The sequence below is a fragment of the Symphalangus syndactylus genome, chromosome 12 (genome assembly GCF_028878055.3).
Source record: "Symphalangus syndactylus isolate Jambi chromosome 12, NHGRI_mSymSyn1-v2.1_pri, whole genome shotgun sequence".
Classification (NCBI taxonomy): Eukaryota; Metazoa; Chordata; class Mammalia; order Primates; family Hylobatidae; genus Symphalangus; species Symphalangus syndactylus.
The window spans coordinates 38,402,334-38,424,923 of NC_072441.2; the positions used below are offsets into that span (position 1 = coordinate 38,402,334).

Genomic DNA, 22,590 nt, shown 5'->3' on the forward strand with positions numbered 1-22,590 from the left:
TTTTACAGTGCTAATTTTATAATTTTCATTTTTAATAATTTAATAATAATCTAATAAAATAATTCAATAATTTAATAATTGATTTAATAATTAATTTAATAATTTAAGAGCTAATATAACTATGAAATCTATTTGCAAAGAATAAATGTGTATTAATGAATACTAATATATTTGCATGAAAATACAGACTTCATTTAACTTAATTTGTTCATTATATCTTAATTAAAAGAAATCTGGAAATATAAAAGAATAGGGGGTATTGAACTTGCATTCTGAGCTATGATAGAGATAAGCATCTAAGAATTTAAATTTTTTAATTCATTTACTTTAGAAATATGAAGACAACAGTGATCCAACATATATTATGAAAATGGTGGATTTTACTCTGTCACAAACAATTGTGTAAATAGGAAATGTAATATTCTCATAACAGATGGTTCAATCATCATGTATTCCAATTTAGAGGGGCAAAATGTGCAGGGAAGCCAGGATTTATGTAAATCTAGAGTTCAAAGATACAGATTTTTAATCTGCAATTAGGAACTAATAAGGGCAGCACAATGTTGTTCTTAATTCCCTGGAGAAAGAAAACAGATTTTATTACATTTATAAAAATTATTTGTATAAAATTGATCTTTTAGAAAGAGAATTAGTTGAGAAGCTAATCAGTGTCTTTAGATCATTAAAAGTACAATGCAGCTCATGCCTGTAATCCCAGCTCTTTGGGAAGCCAAGGCAGGAGGAATGCTTGAGCCCAGGAGTTGGAGACCCATCTAGACAACATAGCAAGACCCTGTCTCTACAAAAAATAAAAATAAAAAAGATACATTGCGATGTAGAAAGAAAAATTTAACCATGTAAAGCAAGTTAGCCAAGAAATAAATTATATATGTCCATAAATGAAGAAATATGAATAATTAGAAGTGTGACAGTGAACAGAATCAAGTTCAATTGCAAGTTATTCCTATTATTAAAAATTTTACAAATGAACCTCATAAAAATAATGTAGTTGGAAAATATTAGGTAGTTCTAACTTACCAATTCAAAATGTTACAGTTACATTCTTGTATTTTGTGAATACATTTAATCTTCTGGATTCTTTTTAATTCTCACTCACTGTCCAAAGGTTTAGTTCAAGTACCTCAGAGAACATAAACACTCTATGGAGTCAGGAAGCAGAAAAATTATTTTCATCAGTTTGATGAACCTAAAGAGGAGACTGTGCACTGTAGGTTTTAAATTTAACATTTATTGAAGGGTTGCGGGAAAAGTATAGCACAAACTGCTTTTCAAAGACTAGGTTTTTAAAAACTCTAAGCAAACAATTTCCACTTCAGATTATACATATTTTAAAAATCAGCATTGATTCGTAAGCATATATTTTACTATAATGAAGGGAAATATGGCATAATAAAATTCTGAAAGCAATTTTTCCCAATTAAATTATAGTGTTGAAACATCTAATAGAGGAATATTTAATAGGTAAGTTGACTTGCTTCTTGTCTTTATGTTCCTGGATACTGAGGACATTCATGTGTATTTTTCAAGTTCAAACAATCAAAACATTTATTTATTCTTTTTTTTTTAGTATACCAATAAGAAAAGTATATAGCAACATAACAAAAATGCAAGAAACCAGATGTTTATACAGATCATTTTTCTAAATCTTAATGGTTTGACAAAAGATGTTCATCTCTGTAACAGCTTTGGCTTTAAGACTTCCCACATTTCTTCAGTTTGCTGTTTGGGTACAGCATCTCCAGAGTAGTCAAGACAGTTTGCATTCCACATGCCAATGCCCCGCAAGCCATAGTTTTGTATATATGTTGCCTTTAAAGAAATACTCTGAGGGTTATCATACCATACTTGATGAAAGTGGCCAGCAGGATCCTATATAAATAAATTAAAATGGAGATTTTAAAGTACTTAGTACAATTCAGCACCATAGAAGAAGTATACAGTATAATAAGAGGGAAAAAAGTTTCCTAAATCTAATTATTCAAAAAGGATACAATGAAATAAAAATTTTAGGGCGTAACACTTTCCTATTCTAAATTCCATAGTTCTATATTTGATACAAATGGTCCCCAACTTAACAATGGTTCAACTTATAATTTTTAGACTTTACGATGGATTTATCAGGGTATTTCGTTCATTTTCAACTTATCATATGTTTATGGGTTTATTAGGACACAATACAATCATAAAAATGATCAAAGGACATCTGTATTTTCTAGGTATTATTGCTTATGGCACTTTTAACAATGGCAAAGATTACAAAAACGAGCCTCCTAATAGATTCTACTTGAGCTCCTTTTCATGTCCTAAGATTCTTTCCTTGCCCTTAGCCAGTGATTATTAGCCAAGATGTACATCTGAATCACTTGTGGAGCTTTTAAAATACAGATTCCTGGGTCCCACACCACATGAAACCTATTGAATCCAAATTCTCCAGGGTTATTGCTAGGGCATATATTTGTTTTGTGTTTTAATGTTTCATTAGCTAATGCTGGTATGCAACCAAAGTTAAGGAGAATCAATGCTCTGGTCCTCTAAAACCAGCTTATGTGCTTTTTTGTATTCTCTGTAGTTGCTGGAAGTGTGCCTAGCTAGGAGCTCTACAGAAGATTTTGTTTATGATGAATCGGCCAAATCAAAAGGTAATGGCAATGGAGGAGAAAAGTACATCCTTTTCTAGGTCTTACAGATTCATTCTCAGAGTCTATTAGGTCTGCACTTCATTGGTGACTTAACACACACCTGATTATGAGCCATAAATTAGATTCTGGTCTTATGCTCACCTTCCACCCTAAAAAGTCCTTCTACCTAGAATCAACTACCTCTATCTAGTACTACCACAGTCTCTCTCAGGAGGCACATGAGCTATTGGATAAGAGACAAAAGAAAAGGGAAGGGAGCAGATCTAAGACAAAGTACAAGATAGGAGATAAAAAATAGAACTGTGACTAAAAATAATTTACTTATTTTTATATACATCTAGGAAACTCCTTAAAGGCATTTCTGAATTAATGCCAGTAATATTTACAGCAGCACTCCAGGAATTAGAATAGTCTCTTAAGATGACCACTTTGGGGCCGGGCGCAGTGGCTTATGCCTGTAATACCAACACTTTGGGAGGCCGAGGCAGGCAGATCATGAGGTTGAGAGATCAAGAGCATCCTGGCCAACATGTGATGAAACTCCATCTCTACTAAAAATACAAAAAAATTAGCAGGGCTTGGTGGTGCATGCCTGTGGTCACAGCTACTCTGGAGGCTGAGGCAGGAGAATTGCTTGAACCCGGGAGATGGAGGTTGCAGTGAGCTGAGATCACGCCACTGCACTCCAGCCTGGAGACACAGCAAGACTCTGGCTCAAAAAAAAAAAAAAAAAAAGACCATTGTGAAAATTATTTGAAAATAATTCACCTGGTAAATGAATACACTGTGGCATATTTAAATGTAGTAGACTAATTGTAATCAAGCATATCTCAGTCTATATCTTATATTCCATTCTTTAACATTTTTAGAACTAGACAAAGCCATGCATGCTCTAGTAATAGTTGTGATTCATTATTAAAAGACAACTTGTAGAACTTGTACTTAAATATGACAGATTATTGAAGATTCAGGGGCAAACCCAGACATATACCTTTGAATTTTGCCATCATTCTAGCTAGTACTTTGAGCCTTTTTGATATTATTAAGAAATTCAAATGTCTCAAAATTGTAAAGGATCAAAGGACAAAACTAAGCACATGTAAGACTAATTTATGCATGGTTAAGGCATATTTGCTTTCTAGAATATTGAGTCCAAGATGAGCTGCTATTGCTGAAACAGCCCAATAGAGTGATTCTCTTCAAACAAAACAGAAACTTGATTCATGTTGCTATAGAATTTTGCAATTAATAAAAAAGAGGGGGCCAGGTGCGGTGGCTTATGCCTGTAATCCCAGCACTTTGGGAGGCCAAGATGGGTGAATCACCTGAGGTCAGGAGTTTGAGACCAGCCTGGCCAACATGGTGAAACCCCGTCTCTACTACAAATACAAAAATAAGCTGGGTGTGGTGTCGTATGCCTGTAATCCCAGCTACTCAGGAGGCTGAGGCAGGAGAATTGCTTGAACCCAGGAGGCAGAGGGTACAGTGAGCCGAGATCGTGCCACTGTACTCCAGCCTGGGTGAAAAGAACAAAACTCCATCTCAAAAAAAAAAAAGAGGAAGGAGGCCAGGCGCAGTGGTTCACACCTGTAATCCCAGCCCTTTGGGAGGCTGAGGTGGGCAGATCATGAGGTCAGGAGATCGAGACTATCCTGGCTAACACGGTGAAACTCCGTCTCTATTAAAAAAAATACAAAAGAATTAGCCAGGCATGGTGGCGGGCGCCTGTAGTCCCAGCTACTTGGGAGGCTGAGGCAGGAGAATGGCGTGAACCCGGGAGGCGGAGCTTGTAGTGAGCCAAGATCACGCCACTGCACACCAGCCTGGGTGACATAGCAAGACTCCATCTCAAAAAAAAAAAAAAAAAAGAGAAAGGAAACAGTTATAACTAGATTTTTTTCTAAAGTGGCATGAAATGGCCTTCAATGCTCACCAAAATGTTTCCTGAATTCTAAGACCTTAAAGAATGTGTTTCTTCATAGAAACAGAGTAAAAAGGTGGTTACCAGAGGCTGGGGGTGGGAAGAATAGATGTTTCAAAGGACACAAATTTTCAATTAGACAGGAACAATAAATACAAGAAATCTACTGTATCCCGTGGTGACTATAGTTAATAACAATGTATTATGTTGAAAATTCCTAAGAGAATGGATTTTAAGTGTTCTTACCATTTAAAAAATGGTATGTGAGGTAATACATATGTTAAATAACTTGATTTAGCCATTTCACAACGTATAGATATATCAAAACATCATCTTCTACACCATAAATACAGATAATTTTTACCTGCCATTAAACTTTTTTTTAATTAAAAAAAAAAAAGAGGCCAAGTACAGTGGCACACACCTGTAATCCCAGCATTTTGGGAGGCCAAAGTGGGAGAATCACTTAAGGCCAGGAGTTCAAGACCAGCCTGGGCAATATAGAAAGACCCCGTCTCTACAAAAAGTAAAAAAATCAGCCAGGCATGATGGCACATGCCTATGGTCCTAGCTACTTGGTAGGCTGAGGCAGGAGGATTGCTTGAGCCCAGGAGGTCAAGGCTGCAGTGAGCAAGATTGTGTCACTGCACTCCATCCTGGGTGACAGAGCAAAACCTCGCCTAAAAAAAAAGAAGAATGTGTTCCTGCATTTTCACATTCATTAAGGAAAAAACAACAGATTACTAAAGTCGGGATTACAAAGAAACAGTATATGGTAGTATATACTGTCCTAAGATTCTATGTTATATATTTTTAAATTACAGGCATACCTCATTTTATTGCACTTTGCTTTATTGTGCTTTGCAGATATTAAATATTTTGCAAATTGAAGGTTTATGGCAACTCTGTTGAACAAGTCTATTGGTGCCATTTTTCCAACAGCAAGTGCTCATTTTGTGTCTCTGTGTCACATTTTGGCAATTCTTACAATATTCCAAACTTTTTCATTATTATTATATCTGTTATGGTGATCTGCAATCAGTGGTCTTTGATGCTACTATTGTGATTGTTTGTGGGCACCATGAACTGCCCATATAAGACTTAATAACAATATTTGGCTGGGTGCAGTAGCTCACACCTGTAATGCCAACACTTCGGAAGGCCGAGGTGGGAGGATCACTTGAAGTCAGGAGTTTCAGACCAGCCTGGCCAACATGGTGAAACTCCATCTCTACTAAAAATACAAAAAATTAGCCAGGCGTGGTAGGGCATCCCTGTAATCCCAGCTACTTGGGAGGCTAAGGCACAAGACTCGCTTACACCCGGGAGGCAGAGGTTGCAGTGAGCGGAGGTTGCAGTGAGCTGAGATTATGCCACTGCACTCCAGCCTGGGTCACGGAGTGATACTCCATCTCAAAAAAAAAAAAAAAGACTTAATAACGATATTGAAATTAGACAATAACCTTACAATGGGAATTTTGCAATGAATAAAAAAGAGGAAGAAAACAGTTATAATTAGATTGTTTTCTAAAGTGACATTAAATAGCCTTCAAGGCTCACCAAAATGTTTCCTGGATTCTAAGACCTTAAACAATGTGTTGGCAGGGTGCGGTGGCCCATGCGTGTAATCGCAGGCCTTTGGGAGGCCAAGGCAGATGGATCATTTGAGGTCAGGAGTTTGAGACCAGCCTGGCCTACATAGTGAAACCCCATCTCTACTAAAAATATAAAAATTAGCCTGGCTTAATAGTGGGCACCTGTAATCCCAGCTATGTGGGAAGCTGAGGAGTAGAACTGCTTGAACCCAGGAGGCAGAGGGTGCCACTGCACTAAAGCCTGGGCGACAGAGCAAGATTGTCCAAAAAAAAAAAAAAAAAAAAAAAGAATCCCTCTTCCCTAAAATGGGTCATAGAAACCAGAGCCTCTTTTCCCCAAAACCAGCCATAAAGTCTAAAAATGTTACTCTAACCTTTCCCACCACCACCACCTTTCTGTGTAATAGCTGGCCATAAAGATATTAAGACTCTCATTCCAGAGAGGTCCTACCCCATACCCATGAGAAGAAATCCTTCCCAGAGAGAGGCCAAGAAAAATCCGAACAAACAGACCTTGCTGAGTTTTCCCACTCGGTCCATCTGCATTAGCTCATGCCCTTTATTCTGATCACAGTTCTACATAGCTGTCCATACTTCGTTCAACCTAAGCACAAAAATGGACAGTTTTTCCTGTATCTTTGGGTTTTCATTCTGAAACCTCCCATGTCGGGTAAAATTATAATCAAACACATTTTAAAAGGCAGAGATCCCTTTCTTCAAATAAATCTTATACTGGAAGAAGATGATGCTATTTAAGACTTTGCTAGCTAAACAGGAGAAGTCAATACCTGGCTTTAAAGCTCAAAGTACAGGCTGATTCTCTTGTTAGGGACTAATGAGGGTGGTAACTTTAAGTTGAAGCCAGTGTTCATTTACCATTCCAAAAGTCCTAGGGCACTTAAGAATTATGCTAAATTGACTCTGCCTGTGATCTATAAATGGAATAACAAAGCCTGGCTCACAGCACATCTGTTTACTGAATATCTTAAGCCCATTGTTGAGATGTACTACTCAGAAAAAAAAAAGAGATTTCTTTTAAAATATTACTGCTCATTGACAATGCACTTGGTCACCCAAGAGCTCTGATGGAGAACACAAGATGAGTGTTATTTTCATGCCTGCTAACACAACATCCATTTTGCAGCCCAAGGAACAAGGAGTAATTTCAACTTTTAACTCTTATTAATTAAGAAATAGATTTTGTAAGGCTGTAACTGCCAAAGACAGTAACTCCCTTCATGGATCTGGACAAAGTAAACTGAAAGCTTTCAGGAAAGGACTCACCATTCTAGATGCCATTAAGAACATTCATGATTCATGTATGGGAAGAGGTCAAAATATCAACATTAACAGGAGTTTGGAAGAAGTGGGTTATAACCCTCATGGATGACACTGAGGGGTTTAAGGCTTCAGTGAAGGAAGTAACTGCAGAGGTAGTGGAAACAGCAAGAGAATTAGAATTGGAGGTGAATCCTAAATATGTGACTAAATTGCTACAATCTCATGATAAAATTTGAATAGATGAGGAGCTACTTCTTATGAATACGCAAAGAAAGTGGTTTCTTGAGAATGGAATCTATTCCTGGTAAAATGCTATGAACATTGTTCAAATAACAGCAAAGGATTTAGAATATTCTATAAACTTATTAATAAAGCAGCAGCAGGGTTTGATAGGATTGACTCCAATTTTGAAAGTTCTACTCTGGGTAAAATGCAATCAAATAGCATCACATTTTACACAGAAATCTTTCGTGAAAGGAAGAGTCAATTGATGTGGCAAACTTCACTGTTGTCTTATTTTAAGAAATTGCCATAGCCACCCCAACCTTCAGCAACCACCACCCTGATCAGTCAGCAGCCATCAATGTGAAGGCAAGACACTCTTCCAGCAAGCAGGTTATAACTTGCTAAAGGCTCAGGTGATCGTTATCATTTTTTTAGCAACAAAGTATTTTTAAATTAAGGTATGTACTTTTTTTAGACATAATGCTATTACACACTTAACAGACTACACTATAGTATAAACATAACTTTTATATGCATGGGGAAACAAAAAATTCATGTCACTTGCTTTATTGCTATATTTACTTTATTGTGGTGGTCTAGAACTGACCCTGCAATATCTCCAAGGTATGCCTGTATATGTAATTGGTTACCATAACTTTTAACAAACTATATCCATGAAACACTATTTCTAAGAACTGCATGTTTCTAAGAATGCTGTGAAACAAGATTCTATGTCAAACAATTAAACTGCCTTATGTATTATGGCACTTCTCAAACCCATTAATATAATCGTTGTTATAAATCTCCAAGAGGGGCGTACAGTATATAGTGTTTTTCTAAATATATTTGGCCATGGCACACGTGTGTATATTTTGCACACATGTGCATCTGTATGTGTAATATTAACAGTTCCCAGGACAGACTAATATAAATACTGTTTAGGAAAGATAAGATTACAGTACACTCTAGTTTCACTAATAGGTATATACTTTCAGTTCCAAAGTTTAGAAAGCGCTACACTAAAGCTCTCTGTGGAAGCATACACATGTATATCAATTATAATTTATGACATGTAATGTGTTTGCAGTCATCTTTTTATAAATGGGTACCAGACCATTAATTAAGAATATAAATTCTTGCTGAAATTCACTTATATCATTTTAGTACTCCTTTTAAAGTAACATAATCTGAAATAAATTCAAAGAGGATTTGTAATTAGATTTTTCAGCTGTGGAAGAGCCTTTATAATGCTAAAGGTAAATTATGAAAACTATAACTTTTCTTTGCCATTTTGGTATAGCAATTCCTATTAAACACTACTTGACAGAACTGCTAATCATTTAGAGTATTTCTTCAGGTTTCCTTTATGCAATATTTTTGTAAGTTTTGACATTGCTTTACAATTTAATTATAAAATAAATTGAAAATGATAGTTTTTCCACTGTAAAGTCGATTATGACACCTCTTCTGTTCTCAGCCTCATTCCTCCCTATGTAAGAGTCTCATCAGGATCTGTAGGCCACTTTGAAATGGAAGCTTTCAGAGATAGTAACCTATTTTGGCCCAAAACCCGTTCACAATCAACAGTCATCTTAACATAATTGTCAACTGTTACAGAAATCCTGTTTGTGATATGCACCTTTTTATGGTATCATCTAAATGACAAGTGGCCCAAGCAGAGTAGATTCACTATTAGCAAAACTCCAATTGCTCGCCAGGGAACTGAAGTTCCTGATTACAGATTCAAAGACAAGTTTACTCATGTAAATAGCAGTCTGCATGTTATGCCCTAAAAGAAAACTGATAGAAATTCTTGATATCAAACATCTAATTATGAAAATAATTATGAAAACTAATAGAATAAATGCTCATTACTTACGAAAAGTCTTACTTTATAGTTATAATAAGGAGACTGTTGATCTTTATCCCATAGGTTTCCAGAAATAGAACTATTTATTTGCTTCATGATCGTTTTGTAGGGCACCTGACGTCCTGCAGCGTCACTACAAGGAGCCCCCCGGAAAGGGACTTTTGCAATGGTACAAACATGATCCTAGAAATGCCAAAGTGCTCATGTTACAGATTATCAATTATGCAATTCTTAAAAGCCAAACCAAAAATATATAAATTATTTAGAAATAAAACATATACCATAGATAACCTGACTATACAGAATAAAGGTTAAAATAAATTTCATTATTAAATGAAAATGTATGATAATAAGCTTTCACAGAATTAAGTAAAAATAAATAATTTTTATCTCAAACTATATTTCAGAAATTCTAAAGTTTATATATTTCTAATGAAAACAGACTCTAAAAAATATAATAGAGAATAAAAATTATGTAACAAATGACTGTTCCTACCTCAGACAGATTCAGGCAGGTATAATCATAACCATACCAAGGAACACCCATTACAAGTTTCTTAGGATTAATGCTCATCTTGATGTAGTCATTATATCCTAGCCAAGCAGGGAGAGAAAAAGCATATTTGTTTCTCTTCATATGTCAATATGTTCATACAAGCTATGCAACCGTTCAGAATCTGTTTGTAAAAACAAGTACTTTATAAAAAGCACTAATAGTGTTTAATATGATGTTATAAAACATCCCTTAAGAACCATAAATTCTATATCTTGCTTTCTAAGCCATTTATCTTTGAATAAGAGAAAACATTCAAAACAATTAAGATCATATTGAAATAAAATATTCACAAAATCTAACTCTAGGAAGAATGACACATTTCAGGAAAGTATGCTAATTGTATCTATTCTAAGACATGATATACTTGATACTCTAGATTCTAAAGTTTCAAAAAAGTTTTACAAATCTTAACTTTCTAGCAGTGATGGTCTCAGAGTTTCTTAGAAAGTACAAGTGTTCCATGTTTTGCAAATATTCTGTAAGTAAGCTGGGGATAAGAAATGTGTCATCTATAGTTGGAGGAAACAAAGAGAAAAATGAACAAATCCCTGGAACTATCAGTCCTTTTCTTGCCCAATGCTGCAAAGCATGTTTTTCCACCAAGACATATTCACAGATTACCTAGAATGTTCAGCTAAATAACTTTATTACTTTTTAGAGCCTTTAATGTTATTGTGTACTATTAAATAACCAAAAATGGGGTGGGTTATGCATCAGTTCCGAAACATGTTGGTTTAGTTTGTTTTTTTATTTATTTATGATACAAAGTATCACTATGTTGCTCAGTCTGGCCTGAACTCCTGGCCTCAAGTGATCTTCCCACCTCAGCCTCCCAAGGCTTAAACCTTTTATTGATAGAACATAATTATAATGTCTTTCCTGAAACACAGTTTGGGAACCCTCAATTAATAATTACTTTGTAATTTTAACAGAATAAGTTATTTTTCAACTTTAAATAGGTATGTGGCTAGGCACAATGGCTCATGCCTGTAATTGAAGCTCGTTGGGAGGCTGAGGTGGGAGGGTCACTTGAGGCCAGTCTGAGCAACATAGTATGACTCCATTTCCTTAAAAAAAAAAAATCTTTTTTAAATTAGCTGGGCATGGTGGTGCATGCCTGTATACCCAGCTACTCAGGGGGCTGAGGTTGGGGGATCACTTAAGCCCAGGAGGTCGAGGTTACAGTGGGCCATCATAGTGCCACTGCACTCCAGCCTGGGCAACAAAGCAAGACTCTGTCTCAAAAAAAGCAAAAAATGAAAATATTAGCTGGGCATGGTGGCATGCACCCGTAGTCCCAGCTACTCAGGAGGCTAAGGCTGAGCTTGTGAGGTTGAGGCTGCAGTGAGCCCTGATCATGCCACTGCACTCCAGCCTGGGTGATGGAGTGAGACCCTGCTCAAAAAAATAAAAATAAAAAAAACAAAAGAGCAAACAATCTTTTATTTAGTTGACTGATGGAATACAAACCAATCCAAACTTTGAAGAGGATAATGCAAAGACTACATCATATGAATGACAGGTCAAAAGTACTCAAATTCTAATAAGAATATAATTTTTAATTTATCACAGATACTAAAAGAAGCTAATGCCTATCCTGTTAATCATGCAGTGAAGGTGCCCAACCATAACTATCTTTGCTATTATTTAACACTGCTTATTTCAACAAAAATATCCTGTCAAATTCTAAATAAGCATGTGATTTCATGACAAGAATATCGGGCCAGAAATGAGAATACCTGATTAAGCACCAACTGTATAATACTTAATAGTTGTGCAATCATGAGCACTTAATTCTTTTTATCTCATCTAGAAATATACCTATACCACAAGATTGTTGGAAGAATTAAGTGAAAATCAAAACTTTAAAACTTTTTGTAAACTTTAAAGCTTTCAATTAAGTGATTTTTACATGTTTGAAGCAAGCCTTACAATTGAAAAACGTATACAAATAACTTAGAAATACTAAAAACATCTTAATATTTTAATTTATAGAATATTATTAATATTATTAATAAATGATCACGTTTAGAGTCTTACCAGTTAATGTCTGATTATAGGGAGCATTGGCTGCTGCAATACATTCTGACCAGATCTGACTTTGTTCATCATAAGACATCACAAAGAGGAAGTCACAAGCATCTGCGATTCCAGTATAATTATAGCATCTTCTGTCTATGTTCTTTGGAGACCAAGCTACGTCAAAGGTTACCTGTGGAAAAAAATCTTACTATTTTATGTAACATGATCAAGTATGCATATTATGTCAGATTTTTAAAATTATATATATTTTTTACCTTATACTACACAAGGAAAAGGAACTGCTTACAGTATATGAATGTAGGGTTTGACACACATAGAACTTGAACCATTCTAAGAAATATTTTTTGCTTACACTTGACTGAGTCAGACATATATTTGGACATACAATGACCAGGAGCAAGACACTATATAGAAGATGGCCTTCAAACTCAAAATGTCTTCAAACGCTAGGCTGGCACCTCAGCTGATTAAAAGAAGCAGGTATAATGACAACAGGGTATGGTGATGCCCCTGAGCAACTAGAGCGTAAAGGCACACTAAAAGAATTCAAATACAAAAGTTTTTAAAATATTGTGCAGGTTAAATATGTCACCTGTTGGCACAACCTGACTGGGTTGCGAGTTTCAGCCCCTGATTCACAATCACCTTATATGGTAGATTTGGCCCAATATTACAGTTAGACAATAGTGGTGTCTTATGGTCCACGGGTATAGATTAATCAAGTCAAAATGTTGAATAAATCATTTAAATGATCTTATTTTATGGAAATATTCAAATAAATGTTGAGTATTATTTTTCTTTTTTGGGGGGGATGGAGTCTCACTCTGTCACCCAAGGTGGAGTGCAGTGGCGCAATCTCAGCTCACTGCAACCTCTGCCTCCTGGGTTCAAGTGATTCTCCTGCCTCAGCCTCCCACATAGCTGGGATTACAGGCATGCGCCACCACGCCCAGCTAATTTTTTTGTATTTTTAGTAGAGACAGGGTTCGCCATGTTGCCCAGGCTGGTCTTGAACTCCTGACCTCAGCTGATCTGCCGGCCTCAGCCTCCCAAAGTGCTTACAGGCGTGAGCCACCACACCCAGCCTTATCTTTCATTTTGAATAGTGAGCCAGCCTTCAACAAGAGTGTGTCTCTTTGTGTTTATTGCCTTAACCAAATATTAATTAGCCTTATTTTATATGTGTACAAATGTTCTAAAACTTCATTAAAGGTTGTTTTCCCCCCTTAATTAGGCACTCAATAAACGCTGTTTATTTTAAAAACTGAGATACTTTAGGTAACATTTTTATACTTTGAACAATTTATTCTAGCAAAACTCTTTTTAGGACTTCTTCAAAGTTCTCTTTATAATTCCCTGAGTATTAGCACTTTACAGTTACAAGCTTTGCTCAGTAGTTTTCCAACAAAATAAGTTATGAAGTAAAATTATTACATATTTGTTCCTATTTTGTCACTGCCTCCTATTATAAAATGAGAGGTATATTATAGTAATAGAGAAAAATAAATGACTACATCTACGCAAGTAAATTTCAAATCCATTTTGTAAGAGTATTTTCACCAAGATTTTCTCTCACAGTTAATCTCATATTTTTGAGATGGTACTATTATTATATTAGACAAGAAAGCAAAAGATTTGGGTGCTAGTGTCAGCTGTCTTATAATTAGGTCTGTATCACTGCTGTCAATTAAAGCATCTGAATTTTTCTCACCTATAAAAATGAGAGTGTAGAAAGAACTCTTCAAGGCATTTATTTGTAGCTCTTTAATTCTGTGACCACAATTCTGTAAACTAAAGTTATTATCTTATCCCCAAAACTCATTCCCCCCTCTAGATTATCTAGTCATTTTTTGTTGGTTACCAGTTTAAAAACTTTGGGGCCATTTTCTGATTCTTTCTTCCCTTACTTCCAAAATGTAACCTCATGTCTCCCTTTGGGTGGCATCTCACAGTTGTTCTGCTCCTTCCTTTCCATTAATTAATTCATTTAATATGTATTTATTGTACACCTGCTGATTTAGGATTATGTCATCATCCAAATCCAAACTAAATCCCTTGATACTGTATTGTTCAGTTAGTAGTCCTTACTGATCTTCCTTTCTCTTCTAGTTTTAGATACTCCTACAGAATAGTTTCCCCAAACACTATTTTACACACATAACCCATTACACACAGAATAAAATGCACAGTCCTCAGCCTGACATTCTGGATCTTCCACAATCTGGCCTACCTTTGCAACTGTCCCTCCCACTAATTCAACCTAACATGAACTTGACATGTAGCCCAAATTGTTCTCCTCACCTCTCAAGAGATAGAGATATTCCTACTGCAAGGATTTTGCTCAATGTCTTCCTCTCTGCTCTTTCACTGCAGCTTAATCAGGATTGTCAAATAGGTTGTTTCCCATATATTCCACACATCAATTCTAACCTATTAGTAATGACCATAGAGGATGAAGGAAAAGTTTCTGAGGCCAAAATGTGTGAGGAGAAGAAGGGGTATTGTGGCCTGTATGCCAGGTATTTGCTATTCTTAATCTACATTGTACTCTCCTGACAAGTTGAATTCCATACTGACAGATCTTCCCTATTTGCATAAAACCACAGAAATGTCAGTCTTCATATTGCTTATTATTTTACCAATAATTCTCAAATTATTTTACCTGTAATTTTCAAATTCATGACGACCAACTCTACCAGAATCACCTAGAACACTTGGCAAAAATACAGTTCTCTAAGCTCTATCCCAGACCTACTGAGTCAGTCTCAGTGATATGATTTGGATCTGTGTCCCCGCCCAAATCTCATGTTGAATAGTAATCCCCAATGTTGAAGGCAGGGCCTGGTAGGAGGTAACTGGATTACAGGGGCAGATTTCCCCCTCCAGTGCTGTTCTCGTGATAGAGTCCTCACGAGATCTGATTGTTTCAAAGTGTGTGGCACCTCCCCACTCTCTCTCTCTCTCCTTCTCCGGCTGTTTGAAGTGCTGATCCCGCTTTGCCTTCCACCATGACTGTAAGTTTTCCTGAGGCCTCCCAGAAGCCAAGCAGATGTCAGCATTATGCTTCCTGTATAGCCTGCAGAACTGTGAGCCAATTAAACCTATTGTCTCTATAAATTACCCAGTCTCAGGTATTTCTTTATAGCAATGTGAGAACAAACTAATACACTCAGGATATTTTAAACAAGCACTCTCAGGTAATTCTGAGACAGGTTTAGGAATCAGTGGTTTATAATACTCATAATGCTCTATACGGGAATACATTTTTAAGCATTCTGTTAGATATCAAGGAGCTGCACCCTGTCTTCAAAAAAACTCATTGTCTAGCCTATTACTTCTTAACTATAATCACCAATGAAACTTTTTTAAAATTGTGGGCTCTGGGATTACCCAAAACCTTTTGAAAAATCATTTCTGGGAGTGAGTTCACAGTGTGCATGTGTGTGTAAAAGTAAACACATATTTACTTTTTCTTAAGACCTATGGTTATCTTGATATGTGGCCAGGTTTGAGGATCACTGATCTGGGTTCACATTATCCTCTGTTACCCATCTGTTGTCTGGCAAGATTGCTTGTGTTGTTACCTTCTGCTCTAATCATGTTCATTATGGCAGTGAGGAAGCACATGCCTATTGTCATAGCTGTCACAGTTCTGTGTAGTTAGTCCTTTAAGTTTTACTGGGCCTTGGGTGCAAGTAATTCAGAGACTGTGGAGCAAGTGATACACTTCCCCAGAACTACCTCTACTCCTGGGTTGTTTCTGTCCTGCATTGGTAAAAGCTGGTTAGGCCCCCCTTGATTTTTATTCTACCATTGCCTAACACTTCTAACTGTGCTACAAGGCAAGTAGTGGGGTAATCCCAGTGTTGTATTTTGATGTGAATAGAGAATAGATTTAGTGCTTTAAAATTCCTTAAATAAGAACATCAAAGGCTCCAGAAAAATTTTTTAGGAAATAAGTGCTGAAACTCTTTCCCATTGCATTACTATAAAACTAAGATTATATTAGTTATACCCTCATGAGTATATTCTGATATGGAAAATACGAGGTTTCCAAAAAATAAATGAGTTTTTACCTGTGATCCCTCAATTTCACGATGGAAAGAGTCTGTAGTTTCTTTGACTAAAGCAGTTAATGCATCATATTCAGGTGATAAACAATTAACTTCTTGCTCTATATCTATATTAATTCCATCCATATATTGTGTCTTGGCCAAATTAAGTTTTTGAGCTATCCAGGATGCTCTGAAAGCAGGATCAATGATATCCTTTAAGGATACATCTCCTGTGGAAGAAGTATATATCTTTTGAACATGTATGCAAAAACATTTCATTATTTTGGAAGACTAAGCCCTTAACTGAAGTTTTCCAAATGGAGAAAGAATATACCAAAGTAACAGAAAGCCATTACTCATGAATCTCCAAAATAACCATTATAAATCATTAGTAAAATTGTTCTGAAGTTAGAAGCAGAAATTGTGAACTATGATTAAGTAAAGGTCATCAGGCTAATTTGGCAGTAACAATTTGCTCAAAACCATACAGTGGTTTAATTCTTTTAAAAAGATCTGTGTTTGTGAAATGAATTATACAGTATCTAAGATGAATTATAGGATCCTAACAAAAACAGATAAAAGGAATTTTTTGGAAAGTCAGGACTATAGCAAGTGATACAGATAAATTTCCCAATTGCTGGACACATAGAACTGAAAACAACATACCTTTAAGTACTACTCTGGCTCCTTTTGAATGAGCGTAGCACATAAGTTCTGAGTCATATTTTCCAAATGTTGCCACAGTTGTAATCTGTGACCAATCATAAGATTTCCAAGTTTTCTGTCCAACATCAAACACAAAGACCTGCCAGAACAAGGATAAGCACCATCATTTAAACCAAGAATATTATGCTGACTGTCCAAAATACTGTTCATCAAACATCACCATACACCAAACACTATGGTGGCAGTGAGAGCACAAGTGAATAAGACATAGGGGTCCCAATATAATTGGTGGCAGGGGTAATTAGCCAGGCTGGGAAAGAGGGGAAGGATGGGCCAGGAAGGAAGAGTGGCAAGTGCCAAGGCCTGGAGGCAGAGACAACATAGTGGTTGCGTAACTAAATATTTAGTATGGCCGACGTCTAGAATTTGGGGAGAGAGCATTAGTGAAGGACCAGAGAGTGGTAGGCATGGATTAAATCATGAAAGGCCTCATAAGCTCTGTTGAGAAGTTAGTACTACCTTGTTCATCCTGAGGTAAAGGGAGAGAATAAAAGCATTTTTAAAAGGAGAACGTATGCATTTTAGAAAAATATTTTCAGCTGCAGTGGGAAAAGGATTAAAGAGAGACCAAAAGTGGAGGCAAAATACAGAAACTATTGGAAGAATCCAAGTAAGAGATGATGGTGACCTCAACTAAAATTGTGGAGCAGTGGAGTTAAGTGAACAGATCTGGAAGACCCTAAGGAGGCAAAATTGACAGGACTTTATGACTAATCGAAGGAGTAAGCAAAGGAGAGAAGTTTGATAATACTCAAGTTTCTGGCTACTGCAGATGGAGCCATAAATACTACATTTACTGTTTTTTGTTTGTTTGTTTGTTTGGTGAAGCTAGCTTCTTAGAATAGTACCTAGGTCAAATTCTAAGGCACCTGATGATGTGTTTCTCTGATATTTTCTTCCCAGTTAATTCAAGAAGCACGGAAGCCTCACTGATTATTTTTATTTTATTCCAAGGCATTAATTCATTGATTTGGCAAATATTTATTGAATTTCCAATAAGGTACAAGGAGACTATTTTGCTAGGCTCTAAGAAGATAAAGATTAATGAGAGAGACCAGGTCCAGTAAGGAGTTAATTACTTAATTACAACGGTATTAAGGACTGTAGGGGTTACAGGTGGCCATGCCAGCAAATAAAGGGGACCTGCTAGCCAGATGGAGCAGGAAAACTTTTCTGAGGACTACACACTTTCGGAGAGGGCTGAAATCAGCGGAATGATGGAAGAGATGTACCTACGGACAAACGATTGCATTCTCAACTGAGGGAAGGGAAAGCCCAAAGATCGCTGCACCTCAGCAGAATTCTGAGATTCTGGAACTGAAAAAGGTCAATGTAGGTAGAGCACAGAAATCCTGCAAGTATGTGGAACTGGATAAAACCCTTAAGGTCGGGAATGGAAAGATGAAGTAGGACTTCCAAGACCACTGAAGATGTTGTATTTTATCTTGGGATCAGTGGGAATCAATTAGAGTTTTAATTCAGGGGATTTGCATTACAAAAGAGATCACTGGGTCCTTGTGAGGGGAATGAATGAGGGAGAGGCAGTGGAGACAGTAGCTGTAAAAGTTAAACCAGGCATTTCTTAATTTTTTTCATCTCTTTTTTTAACTTTTCAGAATTAATTACGCATAACTCATTTTTTCTGCTAAGCAATTGCCCACTGGAAATAATAAAAATTCATAATGTGAAATTAAGTGGCCCATTGTTTTCAGACTCATATTTCTATCAAAACTTCTATTTTAGTTCTGATAATTAAGATTCTATTCTATTTGTTTAAAAAATACTAAGAGCCTGTGATATAACAGATATCCTTAAAAAAAAAAAAAAGCTGGGTGAACTAATTGAAAATATAAGGGGAAAATGCCATGTAGTCTAGTTTTTGTGTTTGAAAAACAGAAAACGCCAGTAAAGACCATTTACCATGAACACACAAATAAGCATAATTTTGCTTCTTTGAATAGTTGCTTTACAAAGTGCCCACAGATATTGCTTAACCCACTAAGTATTGGATACTACAATAAATCTTTCAGATTTTTTTTTTTTTTCTTTTTCGAGACATAGTGTTGCTCTGTCGCCCAGGCTGGAGTGCAGTGGCGTGATCTTGGCTAACTGCAACCTTCCACCTCCCGCTCCGCCTCCCAGGTTCAAGTGATTCTCCTGCCTCAGCCTCCCAAGTAGCTCAGATTACATGTGCCTGCCACCATGCCCAGCTAATTTTTGTATTTTTAGTAGTGACGGGGTTTCACCATGTTGGCCAGGCTGTTCTCGAATTCCTGACCTCAGGTGATCCACCCACCTTGGCCTCACAAAGTGCTTCTCAATCTCAAAAAGAGATTGAGAAAATTAAGAAATGTCTAGTTTAACTTTTACAGCTACTGTCCCCCACTGCCTCTACCACCGCGCTGGGCCTCAGATTGTATAAAACATTTTAATTGGGAGGCCATTATGCTGAAACAGCTCCAGCTGCCTTGGATTTCCTGCTTAAGCAAACTCCAGCCCAAGGTCAACAGTGAATGGAAACTTAAGCTTAACCTATCAGAAACTGCCAACTAACCTCTAACTAGGAATTTTCCAAAGTCATAGCTAAATAAGGCAAACAGTCATAGCCAACCAAGTAATTATTTTCCTTTGCTTCCCTGTTCAGCTTGTAAAAGCCCATGCTACTAAAGCAGACCTCCCTGAACCCCTTCTGGTTTAAATACTGCCGATTCATAAGTTGTTCTTTGCTCAAATAAAAAAGGTTATCCTACTTTGTCTGAAATCTTTCTTTTAATAAGATGTTAGGTTTCCACACTAGGCAGGTTCTCCATAAACTTTCACCATTTTTATTTCTTCTAAGTCATGTACATATACTTTTTTACTGGCATGTAAGTGTTCTGCCTCAGATTAATGTACTAGATTAAGAACTAGGAATCATGCCTATTTCTACAAAAGAATCGTTCTTTGGATTAAGCCTTTAGACCTTCCTGATGTCATCCAATTCCTGCTTTCAGTCATCGAAGTGGGCAGTCAGGTGGTTTTAATATTGCTCCAGGAGGTGTTTGATTAAAGTTGCCAGAAGCCTTACAAATGGTTATGTAGATAGAAGGAAAATGTACTGAAAGCTATTTTTTTTACCACTCTTCATGGGTGGTTTTGAGGTACTTTAAAGGAAAGGGCTAGCAGGTATAGAAAACTAAAGGTAAGCAAAATACTCTGCATTCTAATGTACTGTTGGAGTGCTGAGATTCTTTCAAACGAAATCCTCGTTCTCTTGGAAACCGAGAAATGGATTATCCTACCTTGTTTGCTTTTTACACCCAGAGTGCTTCCGCAGAGGCACAGCAGGGGAATGAAAGGAGCTTGCCTTAGCAGGCAGATCTGGTTTGAACACTCGCCTGCCTACGCAGGCACTTACAGGCTGTGAGGTCTGAGGAGTTACTCAACTTCTCTGAGCCCGAGCTTCCTCATCTATAAACTGAAGCATCCGTAAACAGGAAGGCCCTCATCGAGTGGTCAAAGCTGGTTTCGGCGCCCACGGCACCTCTCCTTAGGGCTCGGTTCTCTAACTTCTCTTCGTGCCCTGAGGCCCAGACCTAGAGGAGCAGAGGAAGGCGCTGACCTCGAAATCTGGATGGTGGCGAATCGGGCGGCAAAGCTCAGGCTCCGGGCATGGGCAGTCGGTCCCGGCCGCGAGCCGCAGCGCAAGCAGCGCCAGCAGCGCTAGACCCGGGACGCCGCGCGGCGGGCTAGAGAGGAGGCCCCAGCGTCGAAGCTGCGGCCGGGACATGGCAGCCGGTCGAAGGGGCGGGAGTGGGTTCCTACCGCCTGGGTGGGCGGGGCCTGCTGCGCGTCGGGGCAGGAAGGGGCGGGGAGGGGTCGGGAGTGGCGGGGAGGGGCGGGGCTCCGGGGCGGGCGTGGGAGGTCGGGCTTCGAGCGTCTCCGGGCGCTGCGGGTGGGTGAAGTTAAGTGGCTGCTGGAGAGTCTGGGGGACAGCCAGTGTCTGCGGCGCCGAGAGGGCAGTTCGTGGACTGAAATGGGTATCACCCTTACCGTTTATAGTCCTCCCAATAGTCTGCATCTCGTTTTGTCGTGGCTGGTCGGGTACTCCTTGTGGAGTCTGAAGGTACAAAGGGATCCCCCAAATGGAAAAGTGGGTGTCTTTGGCAGGGCCTATTGAGTAACATGGTTGGAGTGGCCAAAGGCTTTTAGTTTTTCTTTTGCTACTCAAAAGAAAGCTGGAATACCAAAAACTTTTACTTACGGATATCAGGTCTTAGTTAAGATGGTGGTTTGAATTCAAGCATCTAATTTTGCTTACTCTCCTGTTAAAAATCAAGTAACAACCTAAACACAAGGACAAAGACATAACAGCGACAAAATGTTGGAAGCTGGAGAGCACAAGTATGAGTATGAGAGGTAAATCGGAAAAGGGGGAGATTAGTGGAAGGCTGCTCAAAGACTCTGATCGCTAGATGCTTTTTCCGGCTTCATGTCTCTGGGCAGCTGCCCCTCTTTCCCACCCACGGGCTCCCACCCCGGCTGAATTCCCTGGAGGGGATAAATTCTCTGCTGAGTGGGTACTCCACCTAAAACGGAGAATAAGTGGCTTTATGCCTACTGAAAACTGAAACCCCTTGCTATCTGATTAACCTAAGAGGCTGAGCAAAGATATTGACATCGGGTTTTCTGGACAAATCATACACCCAGATCACCCTACAGTGAAATTCAAAGTTAAAAGCACCAGCTATCTACTTGGAGCTTCCTCTCTTTGTACTTTTTAATTTTTACTTTTAATCATGGACAGCAACAAAAAAAATCCAATAATGTAGAAAGAAGGGACCCAAACAACAGACAAAGGAATATGGAGGAAGCAGATGCTGCAGGGAGAACACTTAAAAATTCTCATAATAGCCCCAGAAAAATAAGAGAAGATGAAGCCACAACAGGGTGCAATAAAAGGGGTAGGGGATTTTTAAAAGTTATTGGAAATAAGAAAGAAGTGAAAAAACTATTAGTAGAAGATAACATTGAGGAATGTAGAGCAAAAACTCTGAAAGATAAGAAAATTGGAAAACGCAGTACAGAGGGGATGAAATAAATAATTCTTAAGGGTGCTTGAGAAGAAGCGTAGTACAAATAAGAAGAAATAAGTAATTTGGGCTGGGCACAGTGGTTCATGCCTGTAATCCCAGCACTTTGGAGGCCGAGGTGGGCAGATCACTTGAGGTCAGGAGTTCGAGACCAGCCTGGCCAACATTGTGAAACCCCATCTCTACTAAAAATACAAAAATTATCTGGGCATGGTGGCAGACACCTGTTATCCCAGCTACTCGGAAGGCTGAGGCAGGAGAATCGCTTGAGCCTGGGAAGTGGAGGTTGCAGAGATCATACCACTGCACTCCAGCCTCAGCAACAGAGTAAGACTCTGTCTCAAAAAAAAAAAAAAAGAAAAGAAAAGAAATAAGTAATTATCAAGGCTCCAAGACTGAAGAATACACGTTTTCAGAATGAAAAGCTGGGCCAGGCACTGTGGCTCACACCTGCAATCACATAACTTTGGCAGGCCAAGGCAGGAGGATTACTTGAGGGCAGGAGTTTGAGACCAGCCTGGGGAACATAGACCCTGTCTCTACAAAAAATAAAAAGCAAAAAATTAGCCCTGTGTGCCAGTGTGGT

The 22,590-nt window shown here is 37.9% G+C and overlaps 2 protein-coding genes across 10 annotated transcripts in view; one reads left to right on the top strand and one right to left on the bottom strand.

The window, feature by feature from the left end:
- Positions 1-19,681, top strand: part of SPATA1 (spermatogenesis associated 1) — a 69,648-nt gene extending 49,967 nt beyond the window's left edge. For 3 of the 5 annotated variants that reach the window (XR_010117322.1, XR_010117324.1, XM_063624202.1), the window contains 2 exons: positions 2,591-2,660; positions 12,169-15,271. Coding sequence is in view for 1 of the 5 variants with exons in the window: in XM_063624202.1 (XP_063480272.1) it covers positions 2,591-2,660; positions 12,169-12,197 (99 nt within the window). In the remaining 4 variants the exon portion in view is untranslated. Of the gene's footprint in view, positions 1-2,590; positions 2,661-12,168; positions 15,272-17,835 lie in introns of those variants that run through there. The other 2 variants (XR_010117323.1, XM_063624203.1) reach the window with 2 other exon arrangements.
- CTBS (chitobiase) lies at positions 1,230-20,785 on the bottom strand. Of its 5 annotated transcripts, none has more exons than XR_010117326.1 (8): positions 20,534-20,758; positions 16,873-17,011; positions 16,228-16,436; positions 12,149-12,320; positions 10,049-10,146; positions 9,574-9,735; positions 6,690-6,780; positions 1,770-1,890 (listed from the first exon to the last, which is right to left on the bottom strand). XR_010117326.1 is itself a non-coding variant. In XM_063624218.1 (7 exons), the coding sequence occupies exons 1-7, from the start codon at positions 20,699-20,701 to the stop codon at positions 1,690-1,692; spliced, it is 1,149 nt and encodes a 382-aa protein (XP_063480288.1). In that variant the 5' UTR covers positions 20,702-20,785; the 3' UTR covers positions 1,230-1,689. The 5 variants fall into 5 exon arrangements, 2 of the variants coding, with proteins under 2 accessions (XP_063480288.1, XP_063480287.1); XR_010117327.1 differs by lacking the exon at positions 1,770-1,890 and adding an exon at positions 7,461-7,601 and having other exon boundaries at positions 6,689-6,780; XR_010117325.1 differs by lacking the exon at positions 1,770-1,890 and adding an exon at positions 7,461-7,601 and having other exon boundaries at positions 6,689-6,780; positions 9,562-9,735.
- Positions 20,786-22,590: the final 1,805 nt, after the last annotated feature.

What these genes read in the sequence shown, in the direction of transcription:
- CTBS (XM_063624217.1), bottom strand. Translation starts at nt 20,701, where the DNA reads ATGTCCCGGCCGCAGCTTCGACGCTGGGGCCTCCTCTCTAGCCCGCCG. An exon ending in GCCACCATCCAGATTTCGAG is followed by an intron (nt 17,012 to 20,533) that starts GTCAGCGCCTTC and finishes TTGTTCTGGCAG; the next exon opens with GTCTTTGTGTTTGATGTTGG. An exon ending in GTGAAATTGAGGGATCACAG is followed by an intron (nt 12,321 to 16,227) that starts GTAAAAACTCAT and finishes TTTTTTCCACAG; the next exon opens with GTAACCTTTGACGTAGCTTG.